The 25,367-nt window shown below is 42.3% G+C and overlaps 1 protein-coding gene across 2 annotated transcripts; it reads right to left on the minus strand.

The window, feature by feature from the left end:
• On the minus strand, positions 1 to 25,367 carry rgl1 (ral guanine nucleotide dissociation stimulator-like 1). 2 transcript variants are annotated; one of them, XM_042481828.1, is made up of 18 exons: positions 24,854 to 25,367; positions 10,241 to 10,351; positions 7,889 to 8,097; positions 7,718 to 7,792; positions 7,377 to 7,567; positions 7,150 to 7,274; positions 6,809 to 7,024; positions 6,623 to 6,726; positions 6,118 to 6,202; positions 5,810 to 5,899; positions 5,393 to 5,479; positions 5,099 to 5,131; positions 4,841 to 4,962; positions 4,454 to 4,543; positions 4,084 to 4,267; positions 2,956 to 3,201; positions 2,733 to 2,847; positions 1 to 1,875 (listed from the first exon to the last, which is right to left on the minus strand). In XM_042481828.1, exons 1-18 carry the CDS (start codon positions 25,010 to 25,012, stop codon positions 1,688 to 1,690), a joined length of 2,430 nt encoding a protein of 809 aa, XP_042337762.1. In that variant the 5' UTR covers positions 25,013 to 25,367; the 3' UTR covers positions 1 to 1,687. The 2 variants fall into 2 exon arrangements, with proteins under 2 accessions (XP_042337762.1, XP_042337763.1); XM_042481829.1 differs by lacking the exon at positions 24,854 to 25,367 and adding an exon at positions 12,730 to 12,969.

Consider the following 25,367-nt stretch of genomic DNA (forward strand, 5'->3'; position numbering starts at 1 on the left):
TTATACTGATAATAATTTATTTATTCAGGTAGAGGAAGAGTCTTTGGCAGTGAAGAACACAGGAACTGAGGGTGATTTAATGAGAACATTTTAAAGTGAAGTGCTGCATGGAGACAAACGATCAGGCCAACTGGGCCATTAACACAAGTCCAACAGTGAACCAGTTCTCCCGGATGGAGTGAAATATAAACCAAGGAACATTAACTGGTTGCAAAAACTGGCACAATTGCATGAAATGTGTAAGATCTGCAGGAGTGGAATTTCACTCAGTGAGCACTGAGTGTATCTGCAAACGCGTTGCTGTAATATGACAGGTGAGAATTGTTGGTGTGAAACTGTGGCAGTGTTGAAAACAGATGTGTGTTTACTGTGCAAAGAGGCTTTTGAAGTGAAGTGTCCCTCAGTAAAGATGTCCGCATGTATCACAGTAAAATCTGGCACTGGCTTCTTCTTTTATAACACTCTGAATTTGTTAACATTTACTTCATCGCTCTCCAATCTGTCAAATGTTTCTGGCCTGAAGTGTGCTACAAAAACATATAAAAAGCAACAATTACAAACGAAAATAGTAATTCATTTGGTGAAGAGGGAGAAAACCACTTACAGAGCGGCTTGTTCACTCTTCTATATTCACATCCCATTGGCCTCCTACCAACTGACAAGTGCAACTCTATAGTTCATATAATGAAGGGCAAAGAGGTACAAGTATGCATCAGTTTGACACACTTTGTATGGTGCTTTCTATTCCAGGAAGCTTTTTCCCTCCTACTTTCTGTTCTTGACATCTGTTACATTTTTCTTCTAAAACAAGAGCAAGAAAATGTGAGGGTGTGAGAATTTCTGGATTAGAAAGCAGCACACATTTCATTTCTACACCCTAAAGACAGGGCAGGTAAGGCCATTTCAATAGTTGCCAAGGACTTGTTAAAACCAAGTAATGGAACCAATCAGAATGCGCAACACACTGCATTCGTCACACAGCTCACAATATGAGAGGGGCTAAACACACAGTGCACACTGTGCACGAGCAGGACATGGCAGCTAAACATGCCCGACTAGGGAATATAGTGACACCACAGCTCCTGTCAATTAATTAATTAATATCATTCAGAATGCTATCAGAAGTCCATTCATTCATCGATAAAGGCAACAGGACAGTCTGCTTCTTCCTCTGTTCCACCATCCATCTCCTCTCTCTGCATTCATCACACTTCATTAACCAGAGAAGTAAATATTCAGCTACACAGATATCACAGGACCAAAAGAAGTTCATTCAATATCAGAATACTGTTGGAGGTCAGGAGTTTGGCGGCTCCCAAAACATGTGCAAAAACCCATTGTTGTAAAGAGTGGAGGCCACTAGGGGTCGCTGTTCCACTCGGTCACAGGCTAGTCAAAAGTCACTGGCACAGCAGTCACGCTACACATCCACGTTCCATATAAAGTCTAAAGGGTTAAGTTCGAGAAGGGGTGGCACAGTTCACGGTGAGACTCTGCTGGCAAGATAAGAGTCAAAGTGGAGCTCTTAAAAAGTCTGAAAACTCCATCTGTTCCTCCTTGAATCCTCCAGGGCTCCTCATCAATGTGTCCCTCCAGCCTCTTCATCGAAAACCCAACAGTTCACATCAAGTCCGTGCCCCGTATCATCCTGGATTAGTGGCGTTAGGGCAAGACCACTGAGTCCTTGTCACAGTGTGACCTTGCTGAGTCTGAGCGACAGGCTGGAGCGGTGCTGAGCGCGGGGGAGTGTGGAGCTACAGCGGCTTCGCAGCTGGACTGGCCGGCCTGCTGCGCCTCGCACCCGTAGCAGGAAGTCAAAGTTGGCAGAGGTGTTCATGGCGTAAAAGACGTTGGCGTTGTCTGGGATCACCAGTTCTGAAGAAAAAGACAGGAGGAGGAAAAAGAAGAATTATGAGTTTGGTTTTAGCTCTTTCTGTTGTGGCTGCTGATGAACTTTTAGTCAACAATACATGAGTCATTGTGGATTCCTGAGGTTTGAAAAATAGCTGATCAGTGGCAAAAGTTACAGTAATTAAAATGCCAAATTTGCATAACAAAAAAGGTGCTTTATCACAGTTTTTGTACTGTGGCTGCTGCAAGTCTGCAAGGGTGCCGGAAAGAAGGCTCCGACCGATTGTCGAACCTCAGATTCAGGCGGAACAATGCGAGTTGCGTCCTGGTTTTGGGACAGTGGACAAGCGCTTTACCTATGCTGGATTGCTGGAGGGGTCGTGGGAGTTTAACCATCCAGACTGTTTATGAAAAGTAGTTACTAATTCTTTTTTTTTCTTTTGTCAATCAGCAAATTTATTAATCAAGTTGTTTGGCTGTACAAGTGTTAAATGTTGGGTAGTTAAATTCAAAACAAAGATGAAGACTTACTTTAAACACATCTTGTGAACTTTTTCTTATACTTTTTAATTCAAAAATCTTAATCTGTATCAAGTAACAAAAGCTTTCAGATAAATTAGTGATGTAAAAAGTATATTTCCCTCTGAAATGTAGTGGAGTAGAAGCCTGAAGACACTCAAGTAAAGAACCTCAAATTTGTACTTGAGTACAGTACTTGGGTAAATATATTTAGTTACATTCCTCTACTGCTTGGAACTGTAGCATCTATTTAATATATAAAGTGAGGTTTAAATAATAAGACAGCTATACGTGTATAGAAAACAATAAGCTAAAAGGGTCCTTAAAAATACAAATAAGGCTCAGTTTAAAACATTTTTTACCTCTCTCCTCAGAGATGACTTGTACCAGCTCGTATCCCTCCTCTGGCTCCACCTCCAGGTTGTGCTTCGCCATGGCTCTAGAAATTACGGCCGGCGTCTTGTCCTGATTGGTCAACTATTTAGGGAAAGACAAAAAAATGACTCATACAGGATTTTAGAGATGTAAAATGTAAGCCGAGAGCATCTCACTCACACAGCAACAGAAACACACTTATTTACTTACCAGTATGCTCTTGTAGAGGTTCCCGTTGCCGTCCTCCAGACTGACTCTAATGATGCACGCGTCCTGGGCCTGGGTGTTATAAGCTGGGGTTTGACTCGGGGAGCTCGGGGACAAGGGCGTGAGGGAGATGGAGCGTCTGTGGGTGCAAGGCGGGAGTGAGGGAGACGCGGGAGTCATGGAGACGCTGGCTGTCGACGAGCTGGTGTCCATGGAGTGGAGTGAATTACAAGAGGAGGATTCTGATAGCTGAGAAAACAGAAACCACAAGTTACATTCAGATACACAAACTATGACGGGAGCTTTTTAGTCTACAAATACACAGAACCGTGATCTGATCACTCATGTGCAGCTATTTGAGGGGGAATGTGGAAGTACTACACAAAGTGACAGCTGCAAGGCTCAAAATACATACATCAATTTGTTTTTCCTATAAACTTTGGCCCTGAAATAGCAGCAGTTTGACTAAAGGACTGGCTAAAATTATTACAGAAAGAGAGAGTGTTATGTATTTTTTGCAAGAGTAGTGGAGAGCCGTCTCTCTGGTCCCAGAGTTATATTTTATTTTATTTTTCCAAAATTAGAATTGTTATTTTAAAAAAGTTGTTTTTTAAAAAAAAAGATCAGATATTTCTATCAAAATGATGCAATTTGTGTACAGCTTGTGTAAAAAAAAGGCACATTTTGTCCTTTTTTTAGACTTTTTTTAAATCATTGATTAGTTAGTAGGATCAATATGTCATTCGTTACATGCAGAATGGATATAGATATGGCCATGGCTCAGTAAATAGTACAAATCATTTTGTTACAGTTTCCACAATTATGGCAGTCTCTATTTCCTAATTACATTTTTAAACAAAATATGTTTTTGGTACATTTTAGTAATCAATAACTACATGAATGCTACTAGCTCGAAAGTCTTGAAATTATTTTGAGATATTTAGGGAAAGGTGTTAAAATTTTTGTCTTAGTCAAGGGGAGAGTACAAAGTTTGCTAAAAATGGAGAAGGCCCTGCTGTTTTTTGTTTTGTTTTTTTCAATGTGAGTTCAGCCCCATTCCCCAAACCAATAATTTTCATATGGAGCATAAGTTTGACCAAAAAACACATTTTCTTCAGCACTGTCGCCCACCTTGTTTTGCTGGGAGTCAGAAGTGTGAGTGGGGGTGAGGCCCTCGCTGTCTGACGGGCTGCTGGAGTCACTGGAGGACACACTGACGGAGTCCATGCTCTCCCCTGAGCTGCCAGTAGGAGGCGAGCGCGGTGTCTCTCTGACTGGAGAGCTAGCTGCACTGCTGTCTGGTCCAAGAAACAGCCTGGAAAGTAGCAGAAGTCAGTCGTTAAATAATAAAATAAATAGGTCACTGCAATTCTGTGCTTAAATTTGACAGTGTGACAATCTTAGCCAGAGAAAAGAAATTTCTATGGAACACAGAAGACATTTAAAACTAAACCCTCCTCCATTAGATTGCATTCATTTTCTATTATCTGGATGCACTCACAGGCTGAGTCTCTTCACCATGCTTTTTCGGGGTTTGGGTGAAGTTGGACTGCTGTCACCGAGACCTTCAATCTCACAGGATAAGCCGTAGCTGCAAGAAATTGATAATAAACCTTAGACATCATAAAGCATTGTCATGAATTCTGAGTAAGACGGAGGGAAAGTCAGAGAGGACGAGAGAAGGAGGGAGTACAATTGATCAGTAGGGAGTGAAGACATGACATAAGAACAGCAGGGAGAGGCGAGGAGAAAGGACAGAAAGAAGCTTCTATTGTGTGTTTGTGAACAATAGGTCTGACAGACCATGACCTCATGCACTAATTTGCTCGTTATCTAATGGAAAACGGTGCAATCAATAAAGAGGGTATTTGGGGTGAAGCAGCAGTACCTTTCTTCCTCACTGAGCTGAACCTGGCTCTTAAACCAGCGGAGAAAAGTCGGCTCTGGAGTCAGACAGTAGCTGTTGCAGGCTGACTGGAGCAGCTTGATCTGGGCGATCACCTCAAACTCCTGCACACACAGAGAGAAAGTTGCCAACATTAGATCTGAGTAACTACAAACATGCGGCACACGTCAGCCGAACTCATCATGTGATAACTGTCTCGGTGTAATCATGTCAGAGGAGGTGGCGCGCAGCTACACTCACCCTGCGTCTCTTCTCAAAGTTGTTCAGGCCACCCTGCGGAGGACACAAAGAGCACGCTGTCAGACCCTGGACATCACATACCAGCGGCTGCTTAGACAAACAGCATTAGGTAGACCACTCCAAAAATGGAGCGACAAAATTCCTCACGCACCCATGGAAACTTACGCCCTGCTTTCTGACAGCGGGTTCGCAGATAGACTCTCAGATCTGCAGTGCTGTGTAAACTCGCAGACACATGCTCTCAAATATCGAAACACGCACACATTCAGCAGGTGGTTATGGATTTTTTCTTACCTCTACTAGATCAGGCAGAGCCGTATCCAGCATAGTCAGGTCTGTTAGAAAGGTCCCCAAGTACGGTATCGTTCCTTGCATGGCGCCCTGCGGAAAAAAAGGTTTAGTTCAAATGAATACTTCAAGGATGCCACAATAAAGCTGTAATTTGCACTCTGCTCCTCATGATTTACAGATGCCAGGGTGGGTTTTGTCAAATACAACACAGGCTTAATGTAAGTACAGCACACAGTGCATAGAGTAAACAAAGCTAAGCATGTGGCTTCATCATAGCCGAGAGGCTGGAACTCTCTTTACAGTGCATTGCTTTAGAGGAATGTGTTGTTCTAAATTATAAAGCTCAGTTTTAGCTTTCTTTAAAAAAAGATTGTCTGGCGTTTGTTACAGGAGCTCTTAGTTAGCTAGTCGTCCTCTAACCATTTCTTTCTGCAGCTGTAGTCTCTTGTGGGTGCGTTTCTGGTGCTCCTTGGCGCAGCTCTCCAGGCTGGCAAACTTTGAAGTGCCTTCCTGTGGAGCAAACAGAAAATAGAGCTTCAGGCCTCCAGATTCTCAGCACTGAGTGAGGGAATGTTTTTAGGATAGCCAGATGAAGTCTCACATCTGTGTGCATGAACACAATATCAAATATTTTTTTCTTGTTTTTTTTTCATAGAGGATCCTACATGTATTTATTCATAATCTCACAGATCCCTCAGAGGGCGAATAAATGTATAAATCAGACTCACCCTCATGAGGAGCTCTCTGCTCGTCAGGTAGTTGTTGTGATCGGAGAAAATGTCGGACAGCTCCTCAAATGTCTGCATGCTGTCTCTGAGTGGAGCAAAGATTCATGTTAATGTGGACCTATCAGCTAGAATACTTGTCAAAAATTTCTCAGTACAGTGGCCCTGAGGGTAAAAACACAAAGAAATTTTTGTAAACACACCATTTCACAAAACAGGATGACATTTCTGAAAACAACATTTGGGAAAACAAGATGACTTTCAACAATAACATTTAAGAAAACAAGTCAACATTTCACAAAACACAACAACATTTAACAAAACAAGACCAGATTTTGCAAACACAAAGACATTTAGTTGTGGTTCTGTTTTTTTTAAATGTTATTTTGTTTTGTGAAATATGGTTGTGTTTTCTGAAATGTTGTTTTGGTTTTAACCCTCAGGGCAACCATATCTCAGAGGTGCTGTTGATTTCTGCCAAAAGTATAATTCTTCTATTAAAACTTACTTGTGCACACATGCCCAAACCCTTTTCAGCCTGTATAGAGGGTTGGACTGCAGCGCAGATACAATGGCTCGCAGAGATGAAAAGTTTTTGCGTATTCGACACTCCTGTCAAGAGAAAACACAACCACAGTCAGAGTGTGGCCCATTTTTGTGAGAGGTTCATAGATGAATTTGTGTTTCTTCCAACCTGAGCGATGTCTATCCAGCGCTGAATGACCCGCGCTCTCACATGTGGTCTGATCTGTCTGTGTTTCAGCACTGTGCTGACCACGCAGGCCGCCACGGCGTTAAACTGCGTGATGGTGGCACGAATAGTCGGGGCACTGTGCTTGTTGTGCTTCTTATCCCTTTGCGACCAGATAGAGCCCAGGCAGTGGTGGGGTACGACCTTTTTAAACAGCAGCTACAGAGCAGAAGAAGAGGCTGATGTTAGCATGACGACAATGAAGAAACATCGCAGGGATGTAACCTGCGTCACCTTTTCCAGCACACGCTGCCAAATCCACCATCTCATTTCCCTTTGCTTACCGCATCCATGTAGGTCAATTGTTCAGCAACCAGGTCGGCGTCAAACGACAGGAAGTCCTCTTGGACCTCAATCTCCACTTCCTCCTCCTCCCCAAGGCAGAAAGAACTGTTGCCGTGGAAACCAGCTGAAAGCAGGACATTTGTATTTAAGATTATATAAGAAACAGAGCTGCACAGAGTGAAGAACTCTACATTATAAGAGAGTTTAAAAATATATTTTAAGTTACCATCAGCATCTTCCATGCCAGCCTGACTCTGCAGCTGCTCCAACAGACTCTCCGCCCGTCTGAGAGTCTCCGAGCCTGGCAGGGTCCTACGCAGGTAGTCCATCAGCCTGTGGAGACAGGGGTAGTCAGGCGGCTCCTGGAAGTCTTCAGGACACTGGTCCAGCCAGGCACGCAGGATAGAAGCCAAGGCACTGTGGAGAGAGATTCATGAGTGTCAAGAGAGCTGGCAATGATGGAAGAACAGGTGTGATAACTCAGCTATACTGCTGAACTTTACACAAAATGTTATCAAGTAAAGGTTGACCACATGGATCTGAGAGTGATATGAAAATATATCTCACCTTCTAATGGCACCATTGGTTTCAGAGCCTTTGCAACTGCCGGTGTTTTGCTCATTTTCTTCCACACTTCCATACCTGCAGCAAAAAATAAGAAGTGGGCATGTTTAAAACCACTAAAATGTACAGTGAGTGCATGATTTCAGCTTTATGCAACACTTTACTCCAGCCTACTTGTCTAGCAGTAGCTGCAGTACAGTCTGGGTGCTTGCGAAGGCTCTGTAGGTGGACAGGAAGATGGAGGTGTAGGTGAGGTCGTTGTCTCCAAAAGCTGTCAATAACGTCTCCACCAGACGCTCCAGTGTTCCGGCACGGATACTTCGGATTTTGCAGGTCTCCAGCTGGCTCACCGTGTGGCCGGGAGGTAGGCGATCTCCCTCTGCCTAAACACACACACAGAGCACATATTTTCACACTGTTAATCACTGAAACTTAGAGCAACATAATTTTTCTTGTGCTACTTTTAGACGCCCATCACAAGTATTTTAATATTTGAGCTCTGAACAAAATGGTGCAATTTGTTTAAAAAATATGCGAAAAGGCAGTGAGAAACTTGATAAGAAATGTTCTACAAAGTTCAAGAAACTTGTAGATTAAGTTGTTTTTTTTTTTAAATTAGGAAAAAAAGGTTTTGGGTAAAAAAGAAAAAAGGTGGAGAAAAACTGCATTTGTAGTTATCTGAATTACATATTATAAATTATGTAACAGAATTATTAGTTTAAAGCACACTTTCCAAATCTTGTCTGCCTTGTTCATTTTTTTAACTTTCTTTTTTAAAACTAATTTTCTTTTAGTTTTTACTAATTTCTTGTCAATTTTGGGTTAATTCCCTCCCCGTTTAAAGGTTAAAGCAGTGTAAACAGACCTGAGGAGTGCTCTTATGCACTGCAGTGACTTTGCTGGTGCCTCCAAAGCTTTTCTCAGCTTTGTGTGGCTTTTAATGCACCACAGATTTTTGATGTGTCAGGTCGTCACACACAGCATAAAATCATTTCATGTATCCAAAAATTAGAACAGTTACGTTTTAAAACGTGAAGTCACAGGATTCATTCAAAGACAAAGACACATTTCTGACGACCTATATTTAATTCTGATTTCCCCAGATGTGTCCGACTATTGTGTCTACGGGGAAATACACCAAGCAGTTGTAAAACCGGCCGGGAAAGAGAGGAGAGGAGGTGGCACAGACATGGAGAGAAAAGAGACCTTGGTGAAGTTAGCACGCTACAACAGGAAACGCTCAAATCTGCTTTTAATCACAGCAGGCCCCTCCTCCTCCGCCGTCCCTCCAGACAGAGAGGAGGACAGCGGCAGGGCCAAGTTCTCCCACCACTCCCGTCCGATAACAACTCAGCACAGCAAGAAATAACCATTATCTATCTCTGCGAGGTGACCTGCTGTGCACTCACACAAGTTTTGCGATTGAAAAACAATTAGAAATACACCCAATTTACTACAAAACACAAAACATCTGTGTGCAGTCCAAATCATTGTACATTAATTGCTGTTATTCACTGACAATTGACTGTTTTGAGTGAATATACTGCTGCTTCAATAGGGATCGCTCTCCATTCTGCTCCTCTCAATAGACAACACTGTATAAAGTACCACGCTGTTTTAATTAGCTCGAATACAGTTGGCAGCTCATGCCGTTGTCAATACATCAATACAGCCTTAAAGCCTCTGAGCTGTTATCTATTTCTTCTTTTTTATGCCAAACAACCATCCCCCATGTCAAGCACAAAGGAACAACAGTGATGCAAACAATCCAACAACACAAGATCCTGATTTTTATCTTATGAACAAACATACATCTGTAATTTCTGTTTTGCTTGTTTCGTGCATTTAGTTTTTTTTTGGGAAAACACACTAGAGAAACTGAGGAAAATGCCCTAATTGGCTCTTTTGTGCAGTGTAATCATATACTGTATAACATCTTATTATGCTGATATAAACAGCACAGAGAAAACAGCAATGCCTCATGTGCACAACTCAAGGAAAAGCCTTTAATACCCCCAACTTTTTTGTCATAGCAGCATTTCATAAAACACTGCTGTACAGGGGAGTGAGCAGTTTTGTTGGCAGCCGGGAAAGTCAGGAAATCACATGCTTTGGCTAAACAGTCCAGGTCTGGCGAAACTGTTGATTTTCAGCAGGCGGCTAAAAAGGTGTTGTCTAAACTGGGAGATATATAGCGCAACAGCCCCGCTGGAGCACAATGCAAGAGAGACGCCTGGCTATAGAAAGGCTTCAAACAATAGAGATTGTTCTGTGTTTGTGATCAGCGCAGAGCACACAACTCACAAGATTGCTTTTGTAAAAACCATCGACACATGCTAAATTCCAAGGCAGAGACTATTCCACTAAAAATCAGCATTTTTGCACCGCAACAGGTTGAGAGAGTGGAAAAAGCAGCATCAGGTTTTCATTTGTTTAATCCCTTTTGCTGAGGGTTTGGAGCTCTTTGAAAAAGCTTTGTCAGCTGTGATTCTGTCACACTGTGAGACATCAGACGGGCCCACTCACCCCTAGCCATCTTGCTCCCTTGTTGGCTGCCTGCTGGATCTGAACCCTCTTCAGTGTCACGTTGTAGATGGCTCCTTCCTCGACTTCCTCCCCCCAGTCCTGCACCGAGCTCTGCGAGTAAAAGGGGAAATGTCAGAAACCTCCATAACAGACGAGGGAATACATTTAGGATGAAAAAATACCATTTCTTGTAAACAACTGCAGGCTGCAAAGGTAATTTCCAAGTGCCATTTTGATGGTTTAACAAAACAGGAAGTGACATTTTTGGAAACATCTCTGAGAAAAGCAGAAGGAAGCATCAGAAAAAAAACAGAAACATGGCCTCAGCACTCAAACAAACTAGTAAAAGAAGGAGTAAAGTGCAGTAAAACATCAAGAATGACCAACTCCCCAACCCCCACATCTGCAGCCTGCCAGGCCTCCCTCCCTGTCTTTACTCCCTCTTTTATTCCCTATCCATCTCTTTCAGCGTGTCCCCGTCTCTCTGAGGTGAAGTCAGAGCTGGACGGCTTTACTGGAGCTCAGAGAGCTGCAGATAAGAGCCAGAATGGATAAAAACTCCCAAACAAATCCCTACATTATAAAACAAGACATGTTGATACGTCTTTGTCTGTTTGCCTGCCTAATTATACAACCCTAGAGAGCTTGATTACAAACGAGAGCACTAACTGGATTTGTGCTCATCTTGCTCCATATGTACTGCATCTGCCTCTGGTTGTAAATCACCGACAAACAACAGAGCGCATAAACAAACACAGGGAGCAGAGTGAAATCAAAATACAAAACTTCTGCTCGGGAAGTGTGTGTGCAGCCCAAAATGTGCTGAGACATCAACATATGGAGACAAAAACAGAGGCAGAGACAGAGAAAGAGAGGGACTGGCCAAATATAAACACCACGCATGCAGTATTATGGCCAAGTCCTCTCTCTCTCTCACACACACACACACACACACACGCACACAGAGACCGCAGTGGCCAAGATCACTCTCACTTGTCCCCACTTTCATTTACACAGCTCAATGGCAAAGTCCACACTACTCCCCAAACAGAGGGGCTGCCAGCAATAGAGGTCAAGGGTCAAAGTCGCCGTTAACAGGCTCAATGGACGGTCCTGGAGGCCCGTGGCACTCAGCCATGACTGAGCCGTGTTTGGGTTTGAACAGAAACATGTGATGCCAAAATGAAAAGAAATCCAAAAGCTCAGAGAGAGAGAGAGAGAGAAAGGGAGAGGAGGAGTAAATAAGGATTTTAACTAGCTCTGGGAGATTAAATCAGCAAGCATGTCTGTGATGTTGAATGTCACAAGTTGCATTTTTCTGAATATGTCAACATGCCTGTCCCTTACCCTGTTCAGCATCTTGCCTTAAGGTCAGCAGCCTAATAAGTGCATATACATCTCTCTCGCTCTCTCTTTAGTTGCTGCTGGCTGGATGGCTGGCGCAGGGACAGATAAATACATCAGTGCATGAGTCATGCAGTCCACACACTCCCAAAACAATAGCGGGAGGTCTCTACGCTGGCCGGCCCGGGCTGCTGAGTTCACAGTCTGCACACACAGCCTGCTTTTTGTCAGCAAAAGAAGTGGAGATGTTTTTCAGAGCAGGGTTTTAAAAAAGGCTCTGCCTCGCTTTGTGCACCAAGTTTGGGGGCTTATTGTGAGTCAAAGTTCCACGAGCTTGCATGAAAACTGGAACCAAAACAGTCTGTCACTGTTGTTTCTATTCACAGGGTAGAGGCATTACACAGCAGATAAGGATTCAGAGAGCAGAGTGTATCAAATGACCCTGGGTTTGGTGTAAACAGGAGATAGTTGTTTACTCAACTTGGATGCTTTCTTCAAGATGCTTAAAACGTGCACAGGGAGGAAACTAAGGACAGCCAATACACTATCTCTGCTCAAATAATACTAATACGCCTATCTTCCTATCAGCTGTGTGTGAAACAATACTCCCAAGATAACAACAACAATAGTTGTGTTAAATCTTTGGCGCTGATCTGTTGGCTTTTGTGTATTTCCTCGCCTGGACGCAGCTGGGACTCGTGCAGGGACAGTGTGATGGCCCCAGGGCCTCGCCAATTGTTCCCTCTCTGTTTCGCTGCGGGCCCCCAGACAAAAGTTTTCATATCCACCATCAGGGAGGGGAGAGCTAACGGATCGACTTCATATTCTGGCGGAGTCAGTTTTTATTATTATTATTTTATCCGCCTCCCGCGTTTCCAAACTTTGCGCGACATCTTTACGCACCAACAATGTAGGTTAAACTGGATTTAAAGCCCAGTAAAAACAATTAAAACTCAATGTTCAACTGTTCCCCCCGCTGCTCCCCTCCTCCTCCTTCTCCCCTTTATCCGCTACTTTCCCAAGCCTACAAACACCCCCCTTCCTCTTCTCCCCCCTTTCCCTCTTCAGCCTCCCCCCTCCACTTCAAAACCACAAACTCAACAACAGAGCACAGGATGGAAAAGCATGAGAGTTTTCGCTTTTACCATTTTACTTTTCCAGGCGAATTTCATGGTGAGCGTTTCTTTCATGATCCGGGGACAGCATCAGAGCTCGGGGATAATCCGACAAGGAAAGACGAAGAAAAGTTCCTTTTTTAAAAAAAATAAAAATCAAATCCCAGATCCTCGATGAAAATTTCCCTCTTTTTAACCACACACACTTTTCGTCCGCTCAACTCCAAACTACAAATCCTCCTCCTGTGTCAGCAGGCTCTCCCCTCTTCTACTGAATGAGCAAACTCCTCCTCCTCGCACTCACAACAGTCCCGTTTAAACTCCTCCTCCTCCTCCCTTTTTGCCCGACTTTCATCACACTGACAACAATGTGCGCGCTCAGACGTAGGGTTGTGATTTCTGTTTGCGCAATACACAAATTTCTTTCCTATGAAATTCATAGCACTCACGGCTTATTTTTCATGGATAGTGTTTACATTGGTTTACGCCCGTATAAACATAAATTATGCTAAATGCAGGCAACAGCTAGAGGCACAGCCTTCTGTTACTTGTAGCATTTTTACTCATTTCTTCACTTTTGTTTTTGTCTTTTTTGATCATTATTTTGTTAGGCTTGTTACTGTAAATGAGTAACAAACATGAAATTTGGGGGTTTCTTCAAGAATGAAATAGATGTCTCTGATGTGTTTTCTGTATTGTGTGTAAAAAAACAAAAATTTAAAAACAAACCTGAAGCAAATATTAAGCTTCAGCAGTCAGAGTAAGACTAATCAAGTCAGTATGTTGAAAGTGTGTTTTTAGGGCAAAGTTTCTTTGTTTTGTTTTCTTGTGTGGAGGTGACACATGTAGGGAAATTCACTATAAAATGACACCATGTCAACAGTCGGCTGTCAGTCAATGTCAAGCCATCAGTGACCATGTTTGGATTCCTCATTCACCTTGGATCCACGTGGGAAACATAATTTCGTCTTCACCAATACACTCTAACACAGGTGAGTAATTGATACACATATGATACCTTAGTGGGTGAACTATCCCTTTAATTAAAACTACTAACTTCATACCACCAGATTTTTTATAATTGCCAAACTTGCAGTCCTCTGCCCTAACAGGCGTTGACACAAGGGACATCGCTGGAGTTATTAATCAGACTTCGCTTCATAACTTTTGTCATACACTCAGTAGTACTCCCAACACCTGTGAACTCCTATATCTATACCAACTTGTTTATTTACATGAAAACATCAGTGGTGATTACTGCATACACTTACATTAATATACAGATTTCATATGAAGTGAGTAGCTGTCTTGTGTGTGAAACAGCTGCCATGCGTGGGACAATACAAGGAAGGCTGTAGATGCCGTCATCAGTACTGTGCATTGTCAGACAGGAGAGGAGAATAGGCCGAGTGTGAGAATGGCCGCACTGTTCCACCGTGAATGGGCCTGCACACGTACTCAAACAGCCCACTTGCATGAATAAACGGGAAGATATGAATCAAGCGTCGACTTTGTGAGGGGTCTTTTTGTACTTGTATCATAAACATATATCAAAAGTGAGCAAGCAGTGGTTCATACATTTGCTGGTCCGTTTAGTCGGCTGATAAAATAACTAAACGCTGATCCGGAGTCAGGACACAGTGGGAACGTTGTGATGCTTATTGTCATACGGCTCAGTGGGAGAGATGGCGAGACCTGCTGTGCCTCTTTTTAATATTGTATGTACGTGATACGACTACCCACTCGACTGGCTCTCATAACACCGACACGTAACCCCAACGTCACACTGAGCGTCACTGGCTGTCACACACCGTGCTATCAAGCTGGGTGTACACACACTCAGATGCACCCACACACACAAGGTTACTGTGGAGCACCAAAGGCCAGGGAAGCCCGATATATGTCTCCATCAGTGTTTCTCCGTGTGTGGTAATCATATGCTTTATCTTCCTGCTGACTCTTCATCAGGCTGTATATCTGGCCAGGCTCCAGTTCCCAGGCCAAGCTGCCCCTGAGTCCACTTGGGTCTCTGGAGCTCTGGGAAGCCCAGAGGGGCAGTGGGAAGGTTGCGACCCCACACGACCCCCAGCTCAGTCCCTGGGGATTGTAGTGTTGGTCTCACAGTGCGAGTGATGTCATATCTCAACGCAAACAAGACATTTGACTAATGTGACAGCCGCTGATCTGTCTGATGGATGAGCAGATGAGTGTGCACGTCTTTAAACATGAGAGCAAAATGTGAAATTTGTTCTCCTTCACTAGAGTGCAGGTCCTTTAAAGTATACTCATATTATCATCCTAATGGGATGCATCAGCAAAGGCTCTTAGGAATGCTATAAGAGGCTAAATTTCAGTAAATGTCAGAGCTGTTTTTAGGTATTCTGGTCCAAATGCAAGTCAAGTCTCAAGTCCTTCGGGGCAAGGTATAAAAAGAGTTTAACATGTAGGGAAACACACTTATTCACCATTTTGCCAAGAGTTAGATGACAAGGTCAATACACTCTCTTTAAACTAACAGTTCAGTATCATAAAGGCCGGAAACAGGGGGAAACAGCTGGCCTGACTCTGTCCAAAGGTAACAAAATCCTCCTGACAGCCCCTCCAAAGCTCACTAATTAAAATGTTATGTCTCATTTGCTTAAAGCTATAGTTTGTAACTTTTATAATAATAACGTTGTGTCATATTTGCTGAAACTGTCACTGTAAGGAGTACAGGGGATGGATGGTTTGCAAGAAAATCACGTTCCTCCTTTCCCTACTGCTTCTAATGACATTTGCTAGAATCAAGTGCAATGCACCAAAAACAACCAATCAGAGCTGAGGAGTCAGTAACATCAATCACTGACCTGTGGTCAAACTGTTAAACCAGGCAGCTCTGATCAAATATGAATCAAGATTTTGTTACTGCATTGGTTATTTCTCAATTCAAATGTTTTTATAGACATATTTTATTGTACTGTTTAGCTATAAAATTAAAACATTTGTGGCCGACCACCATGTTGGAAACAGTTGACCAAAGTATGTATATCCTTTATTTAACCAGGTAAAAGACTCATTAAAATCTCTTTTCCAAGAGTGACCTGTCCAAGAGGGCAGCTTGCACCAAGCACCAAGTACCAAGCACCATCCACCAGCTGGAACAACTTTCTCATTTTACAGCCAAACAGTACACAAAAATATATTTCTGAAAACATCTGAGGTGAGAAACAGGTAATTGAGTAACAGAATCTTGATACATATTTGATCAGCGCTGCCTAATTTGACCACAGGTCACAACAACTGACTGACATAATGAGCTGCGTTACAGACTTCTTAGCTGAAAGGATTTTTTTTTTCAAAGATGATCTCATTGACTGCTGTTTGAATATAATTGTAGTGCGCAGTTTAAAAAAAGTTACCAACTACAGCTTTAATCTGTACAAAAACAAAAGTTTAAGCATGACAAATTGTGGTTTTACAAGGTTATATCGAGGACTATTTCTTGAGCGGAAGCAGTGACTTCCTGGCGTTTAATCATCATCGTTAAGTTGCCAAGCAATTCAAACTGCTAGTCTCATCAAAAATACGCAAGTTGAACATTACATAACATAATGTGGGATGTTATTCAAGTTTGTTACATAAATGACACCAACTTCTTGTGTTTATATCTTTGTAATCTGTAAAGTGGCTACAAGCGATAGTACAGCAGCTGTCAAGTCAAGGTAGTGTGACCTCTGACTTCTGTTATGAAGTAAAAGTAGAAAGTTGTATAAAATGAAAATACTCAAAAGTACAAGAATGTCAACATACAGCTACATGTCTTTCTCTGACTCAGATCTTGTGTAGCGTGTAACTAAAAGTAAAAGAGAAAGTAACGGAGGTGAATGGCATCTTCATGTTGTAATATCTGAGAGGCTATACTGCACACAGTATTCCTGCACTGAAACACCAGCCAATCCTCAAACCAAGTGTTCCCTTCTCTTGGAGGACTAATGACGTCATTACACTTAGGAAAGCCCTTGACGAGGACAGAGCGCTTTTTTATAATGGGTTCCTGCTATTATTTCTTTACAAGTACGCTCTTCTCCCTATTCCACAAAGTCAAGAACAGGGAGCTAACAGTACAGACAGAAAGGGGACAAAAACAGGAGGAGCGCCGCTCGCGCTGTTATTGCACCACTGTGGGGAAAAACGCACATTCCAGGAAATCTCCCACTTCCTGCCTTCAGCCTCCTGACTCCAGCGAGCCTGCTGTCCTCATACCTGACTGGCTGAGGAGCTTCTCTGGCCTTTGAGGAGGAGATGAGACGAGGGAAAGGGGATTCCTTAAGCAAGCAAGATTGAGCTGGAGAGACCAACAAACACTAAATGCTGAAAAAACAGAACCAAACTGCAGACACACAAGAGGACAATAAGGGAGGTGGGGGTCTTGTGCAGCATGTGTAATGTCTCAGTGTTTACATCTGAGATAAGAAGGTCGTGTATCAAAGAAAATGTAGGACACAGTTGAGATTAACTTGAAAGGACCTTATCTCTGCTGTGAGTGTGAGAGACGGAGGGGGAGAGTTCACAGTACAGCCAGAAACTCAGAGGATCCATACTGGATGAAAGACAAGCGTGATGCAACAGGACCATCATGCATAGGTTTCCAGAGAATGAGTGATTTCATATTACGGGCCGGAAAGAAGCGCCCTGCTTTTTCTTTCTGCTAGAAATAAGTAAACACATGAGAGTCATCATTAAATCCAGTGAGAGGAGTATCAGCTGTGGCTAGAGCCAACCTCCCCAGTGGAAAGTCATTGCGTAAAATACAAAATGGAAAGGATCTTTCCCGCTACCATGTCTGAACCAAATGTGTCAGTACATCCGTATTCTGTTCTTGTTCGTACATTCTTCTTGCATTATGCACGGGAATGCACACAGTGAGTTTCACTGTATGTTTGTGTGCGGTTGGTGGGTTTGTGTTTCCAAAGCATACTGCCCAGTAGAGGGCAGAGTTCATAAACCGCTTGTGTTTATTCAGAGTCAGCAGAGGTTTTTTAGCCAGACCAGGCCAGAGCAACAAAAAACCAAGAGGTTGGATTTATGGCATGGGGTCAGGATGATCTGCCATAACTCAATAAAACCTAAGAATGAGACAATGGAAGGAGCTTAAATAGGTCATTTGAGAGCAGGGAAGCAGGGGCAAGGCACTCAATAAGTGCACAAGGTTATTTGATAGTCATTTAAGCAGACAACACATCAGCAGATGAGTGTCTGTGGATCCAGTAGTTTCAGCAATGAAGACGCAGTTGGATAAGGACATGCCAGGTCGTCTCTCATAACACACACAGCTGCATTTTCTTTCTCTCTGTTTCTGTCTCTTCTTTGGTTAACTGAACCCTTTGTTCAAACAGCCACATTAAAGCTCTGTCTGCCTCGCTCCTTCACTTATGTCATGGCCCTGCTCCTCTCAGATCTATTGTCCTGGCTGTTGTTGAGCTCTCCCTCTTTCTCTCTTTCTCTCTTGATGGGTGACATCATTAGTTTCCAGTAAAGTTCAGAGCTTCAGACCGAGACCCCCCCTCCTCCTCCTCCTCCTCCTCCTCCTCCTCCTCCTCCACATTAAACACAGCTGACCCTGCAAAGCACACTTCGAGGAAAAGCTGCTCAAAGTTTTATTAACACTAAACCTACCAAATCATATTCATGCACAAAGATCTTTAGGTAATTAGAAATGCATAAACAAGAATTATTCTCTCTTACAAAAGTCTCCATATGGGGTCAGTCGGACCGTTGCACTAAAGCGAGGATAATCCTCTCTGCAACTATGATGACTCAGATGGTATGTCGGTAGTTAAGGTACTTTCAGGTGTCCGTGCATTTAGATGGGTTACGATAAATTCCCAGCACACAGACACACACATACACACATACAACCCCCCCCATTTGGGGCCCCAGCCCTGACCCCCTCTAGATCTAAGCTCCGCTAAGCCTTGAATGAATCGGTCTGGACTGGCTCGGTTGTCTGTCTGACCCCGCCTGCTAATGAGAGATGGACCATCTGTTGCCCGACAGATACATGCTACACTCAAGTTGTCACACATGCAACGAAAACAACACACAGGTCCAATGAAGCCCGTCACATGCTGGTGACAGCAGCTGCCTCTCCAAGAAACACAAAAGTCACACCAGAAAAACTGCAAATTCACCACATCAGAATGTACAAAATGAGTGTAACCCTTCCCTTTCAAGGTGTTTCAGATTTTATCAGTATTAAGTTAAACTGTAAATAACCACGCTATAAAATATGTGCAATAACATCTACGGAGATATTCTCTCAAGGTGCGATATTTCATGACGCATGTGCAATTATACAATAATTAAGCATACACAGTCTGCATTAATTACCATTTTTTAATACTTATTTATTGTTTTAATACTTCCGTATGTAGCCTTTGATGTGTCTGCGTGTCTTTCTGTTTGTACCGCTGGAGACACATAATTTCATTGTACATCTCTGAAATGACAACAAAGGCACTGATTGATTGATTATTAAATTGGTGGTTCAGACTGCACTTCCTCCAATTTGTGGGTCTTCAACAGGAGGTTTGTGACCCTTGGGGGTCCTCAAAGCTACTGCAGGGGGTTGCCAAATTATTGTTTGATCATTTTTTGGAAATTCTTTTTTTTCCAAAATTCTGAAAATACACATGAACATGAAATAGATGCGTTATTAGCAAAGATAAATTAGCATATTTGTTTAAACAAACAAAAAAAGATTTGTCTAACTGTTATCCATAAGTCCTGGTCAAATTAATCCATGGTGTACAAATACATGAATCTGTCAATTATTATTATTTTAATAGCTTGGGTACTGTATGTACCATATAAAGGTACATTATAGTAGGTTCATGAAACTCAATGATATAGTTAAAAACACTGAACACCCCTGATTAGCGTATATCTAAATTGTTACGAGTTTTATGCAGACATTTGCAGTACTGTAAGAGTTAAATCTGAGGTTTATGCATGTGTGTTGTAGGAAATGAAACTGTATAAGTGATGCACTCAATAACACAGTAAAAAGAGGCAGTAGCACAATAACAAGCACAGACAGTTCAAATGTTCTAATATTGACACATTAAAAACTGTGTAAAGTTTAAAAAACAATAAAAACACATCCTGCTGTTTAACAAATACAGGATGTGTTTCCTCGACTAAAGTTAGCGCTTTTTTTGTTGTTGTCAGTAAAGTTGTTAAAGTTAGTAACGTGCTGACATACAGAATGTGTGAGTGCTGACCTCTTATATTTATAACTGTCGTCCGGACACCAGCATCCTCCAGTTTTACACACTCACACACACATGCTAACACACACACAATGCCAGCTTGATCCTAGTCATGCGTCCTGGCTAATACTGCAAGCCTTGCCTGCCTGAGCGGGAAAAGGAGCAGAAAAGTTAGTATGTGTGTGTGTGTGTGTGTGTGTGTGTGTGTGTGTGTGTGTGTGTGTCATAGAGCTGCCAAACCATAAAATCAAACCGAATCAAAGAGGGTGCTGCTGCACATATGCCACCTACCAACCCACTCCAAATCACACACACACTGCCACTGAACACACACCCATCTCCATATGGTGCAATGAGTTTCTGCCCCAGTTAAGCGAGCTGCTCCTGTGGTGCTGTTGCACTGGGATGGGCGCTCTGGTGTCAGGGACAATGCTCACAGTATTGACTTTTCACACCAGTTCCATTATGTGACCTAATTAGGCCCAAGATCACAATGTGAGCCTCTACAGAGCTGCAGGGCAGCTAGACAACTTGACACGCTGGGGATCACCCAAGTGTGTAAACACCATCTTAAGTGGTGGACTGGATAAAAGGATGACTGCGACCTGGATTTTGGAGAAAAGAGAAGTGTGGTAGTTTGTGAATTGTGCAATTTTAGACAAAAAGAAAGGAATGCAGTACATTAATGTCCCTCCATATGTGTCTTGTATTGTCAGTGTTTACTGGGTTGCTCAAAAATCCCGCTCCTTTCCATTTAGTCTCCCAACTTTGCCAAATATAAACTTGTAAAATGCGTAGATATTTTATAAACAATATAATAATACAACATAATTTGATAACTGAATCCCATATAGTTGTATAGTCATCTACAGGCAAATTAAACCAGGTCAAAGGCTACAAAACTAGTCCTAGCCGGATGAATGAATCACTGAGCAATCATCAAAACACATGACACACAGGGATCAAAACTTTAGAAACACTGAGACGTCACGGAGCATCAGCATGAAACGTGCACTTCTCTGTTCAAAAAAGCCAAGAAAGAGGAAGGAGGAGTGCTAACGCAGCTTTCTTACTTTTTTCAATGGAAAACACGGCATCATCGAAATTCTGTGTCCCCTCCTCTCTTCTTCCCTTGTCCCTGTTTTCCCTTTTAAAAAATCACTTCTGCATTTCCAGCTAATGACCTGCTGGGGTTATTGAACTACCCTGCTGGTTATTGGGTGTGATATTCCCCCTAGTGGAGTTTTGATTGATCGGCCTGCGCCTTAATTACACGTCCTTATCACTGAAAGAGAGAGAAGAGTGTAAAAGAAGACTGGAGACTTCTAAAATGCCAACAGAGCGGTAGCATGTACTGCGTTAACCCACTGACTGGGATTCGTCAACACTCTCACTTCTGTGTAACTGGGTTCAAATGCGGTCAAGCCCTTTGTTTTTCCGACTTTGACACCATCTTGCAACATCTAAAGAGTTAAATTGAAAATATGCAATTTCATTATTTTAGTTTATCTTTGTGACTCATGATCATTCATTCCAGGCCCACAGTGTTCATGTGGGAGCCTCGTTGTCCTGCTGATAGTGTCTGACACCTCAGCACTCCTGCGTCGCCTCTGACCTGAACTGTGGACCTGCCAGCTGCCTTACCGCACAGCACGGTGATTACAGCGAGGTCATCAGTCCAACACCTGCCTTTATGACTGGCATGGTTTCATAACCTTACACAGGCAGGCAAAAAGTGATAAACTCCTGACAGCAGTAAAGTCAAAGTCTCCTCCAAGCCAGCGGGAGCCAGCTGTTGGACCGACAACATAACACGCGGAGAGTTCGTGCAATCATTGCTTTTTATCACAAGAAAGAATCTACTTGTTCCACTTAAAGTTCTCTGATTACCCTCTGATGGTTTTGTTTCCTACCTAACTTGAAGGTTTTTACCACTCCATAAAATCAAGCTTATTGCCTTCTAGCCAAAGCTTTGAGGGCAATCACAACTCAATACAGTAAAAACACTTTCAAGGATGACTTGCATGTAAGCCGACCCGTACTTTGGCGACAGCGTCCAGAGAGTGTCAGCGTCCGCAAGCTAACCTCCAGCTTCTTAGCTGTTGGAACAATTGGCGGAAACAGTGCTGTGAGATGGGGGGACACGTCATCCAGGATGTCAGATAGGCAGCGAGGAGGATGATCTCCCAACGCTTAGATTCAAAGCATACACACAAGCAGCACAGTGTGAGAGTCATCCCACAAAAAATGAGTTATTTTCATAGTAATAATGATGGGGTTTTAGGGAAACAAAATTTCCTTTTTGTTGTCACAAAATATAAATTCCAGAACTGGTGGCAGTCAGAGCTCTGAAAGCCTGTTTCCATCAATTTAAAGGCAGAAAAAGATCCTGTAAGTCATTGCAATAAGAAACTTTATCATAATAATGAGTTAGAATCTTAAAATAATGAGTTAGTATTTTTTAAAAAATTATGATCTTTAAATAATGAATTAGTATTTCAAAATAATGACTTAAAATTAAAAAAAACAGTTGTTTTTTTCAAGATAATGACATTGTATCTTGTAATACAGTAATAAGATAATTTCTCAAAACTGAGAAACTTTGACTTAGTATCTCAAAAATAATGAAAGTTTCTCAAAAATAAGTTAGTATCTCAATAAAATGAGATTTTTTTCAAATTATTAATCAATATCTAAAAGTATTGACAAAGCATCTTATAATATTGAGATACATTCTCAAAAAAATAAGTTAGTATCGCAATATAATGACATATTTTCTCAAAATAGTGACTTTGTATCTCAATAATGATTGTCTCAAAATAGAGTTAGTATTTAAAAAAGACTTTAGTCACTCAAGTTTCTCTTTAATTTAGCAATGCTAAGTCATTATTTTGAGATACAAACTCATTAATTTGAGATAACATGCTAATACAAGAACATTTCTTATTAAAATGACTTACAGGATGTTCTTTATTTTCATCACAAGACTATGGTTTAATCTTATTTTTTTCTTTTAGTGGCAGAAATGGGCTCTCATACTGTGTCTTGCTCAAGGACACTTCAGCCGGCTGGGTTCTCTGACCTCAATCTCTCTACTCACTAAATTTGAACGTGCCGTGTATAAACCCCAAAAAATATTTTCGATTCAGCCTTAATACCACAAATGCGCACATGCAAACCATAAGCCACAACTAAGCTGGAATAAGCTGTCGCTGCAGGTCGTTTTCTGGTAATCACACTGTTGTGAGGAATCTTATGAGGGAACGTAAACACATGCACTGTACGCCGCCGTCAGGTTTAATGTGTGAGCCACATTTTTGTCATGCTTTGCTGTTAACTGACACAAATAATTAAAAAGTTCTTAAGTAAAGTGAGTAATGCCTTTTCTCTGAACTCCCGTCAGCAAAACTGTGCACGTACACACACGCACACACATAAAGTGACCAATAAGGGGTAGTTACAGTGACTTACTGCTTTGCACAAGAGGTCAGCTGTCTTCCCGTCTGTGTCATCAAAGGTTACAGTCTAGTTTGCATTATTGCACTATGAATGGTCAACTTATTGCAAAAAGTCGTAGTGAGTCGAGGTCAAACAGAGGAACTGAAATCCTTTTAGAAATGAAAAACCAATCACTGATTGATCTCTGAGTTGAGCAAAACATTGTAGATGTGTGTGATTTGGTTTCATAGTGACCTTCAGTTACTGCACATTACATTGGTGTACATACGAAGGGTAAACCACAAGATGCATGATGTGTCACTACAAGTTAACTGTTAATGTCGTCAGAACTGCTGAGTCCAGAAAAGCCGCAAATTTGCTGTGACTGGCAGTCAAATCCTTCTCTCATGCACATACTATATATAAGAACATGATGATAATAATAATAATTATTTTATATATCACCTTTAAAAACAGTCTACAAAGTGCTTTGACAGGCAAAGCAAATGCAGAAACGGGATACGCAGAGGGCAATATACCAAAAGACAGACAAACAGTCCTACCAAACATGAACGAGACAAAACTAGAGTAGAGACAGGATGAAGACGCACAAAAGGATGAAAAAATGCAAAATACCGGATGCAAAATGTAAACATGCATAAATACAAATAAAACCACCAAAAGCAATAAAAGTAATAAAACAACAAAATTTGAAAATGAATACAAAGACTTAAAAATGAAAACAAGAAGACAGCACATCTATAAAAATGGGTTTTAAGAAGTGATTTTTTAAAGAAAAAAAGTCTGTTTCTTATCTCCTCAGGGAGATTGTTTTAAAGCCGAGTGTGATGACAAAAGAATGATCACCTTGACTTTGGAGTTGCCTAAGGGCCCACCTGAGGATCTAAGGCCGCAGACGAGCTCATATAGGGTCAATTTCTGCTACATAGCTCGGGGACAGACCCAGAGGAGCATTAAAAGTGATCAGTAAAATCTTAAATCAATTCTAAAACGCACTGGAGTCGATGGAGGGAAGCCGGGGTTGAGCTGAGGCGATGTGATGTCGTCTGTTAAAACATATGCACATCACTGTCTTCCTATCACTCTCCCCTGTTTCTCAAAATCATCAGACCAACAAACAAACCTTGGAGGAGTCACAAATGCTGCCCATCTCTCTGCTTCATCTTTAAATATTTATATTTCCAAGCTTCTTTTCTCACTGGATTGTTTTTTAAGTCTTAATCTGAGTCCCTTTACCACTCCAAACACTTCACTTCCCATCCTTGAGTCTATCAAAACCTTTGACACCAAACAACACCTCACCCATTCCAAACAACAGCCGGCACAGGAAGGCCACGAAAGTGAAGGCCAGCATCTGCCAGATTGTTTAACGAGACTGGAAGTACCTGCGCTTCCCAGAAATACAAAAACAAACAGAAGGAGGTGGACAGTTATTCTGTACTGACCCAGTGGCGGGGGCTGCCCTCCGGGGAGCGAGGCTGGTACCTCTGCAGGGCGACACCTCCGTCGCCCTCCAGCAGTAAGGAGCAGTCCAGGTCTGGGCAGTGGTAGGTGGGACTGGCAGGCCAGGGCAGGAGGGTGGCCAGAGGGTAGTGGGAGATCATGCTGACCCCCTGGATCAGCGGCAGGGGTGACAGGGATGGCAGAGCATTCTCCAGTCTGGACGGCAGGGTGGATGGAGAAATCTGGAGCAGGGGGTCTTCGAGGGTGATCGAGGTTTGATAGGCTCCTTTAGGTCTTGATTGACAGATGTTTGCGTCTTCAGTCTGGTTGTCTTCAGCTCAGAGGTGTCACTAATGGTCCTCTGTGTTCTCCCTTCCTGTTTCTCTCTTTTCTCCCCCACCACATAAAGTTTCTATCCTCACCTCTTCTGTTTTTTTTTCTTCCTCTCTCTCTCTGTGCGCGTGGGACTTTACTTGCCAACAGCTCTCAACCACATGAGTGATTAAAGTATTGTCT

The sequence above is a fragment of the Plectropomus leopardus genome, chromosome 3 (genome assembly GCF_008729295.1).
Source record: "Plectropomus leopardus isolate mb chromosome 3, YSFRI_Pleo_2.0, whole genome shotgun sequence".
Classification (NCBI taxonomy): Eukaryota; Metazoa; Chordata; class Actinopteri; order Perciformes; family Serranidae; genus Plectropomus; species Plectropomus leopardus.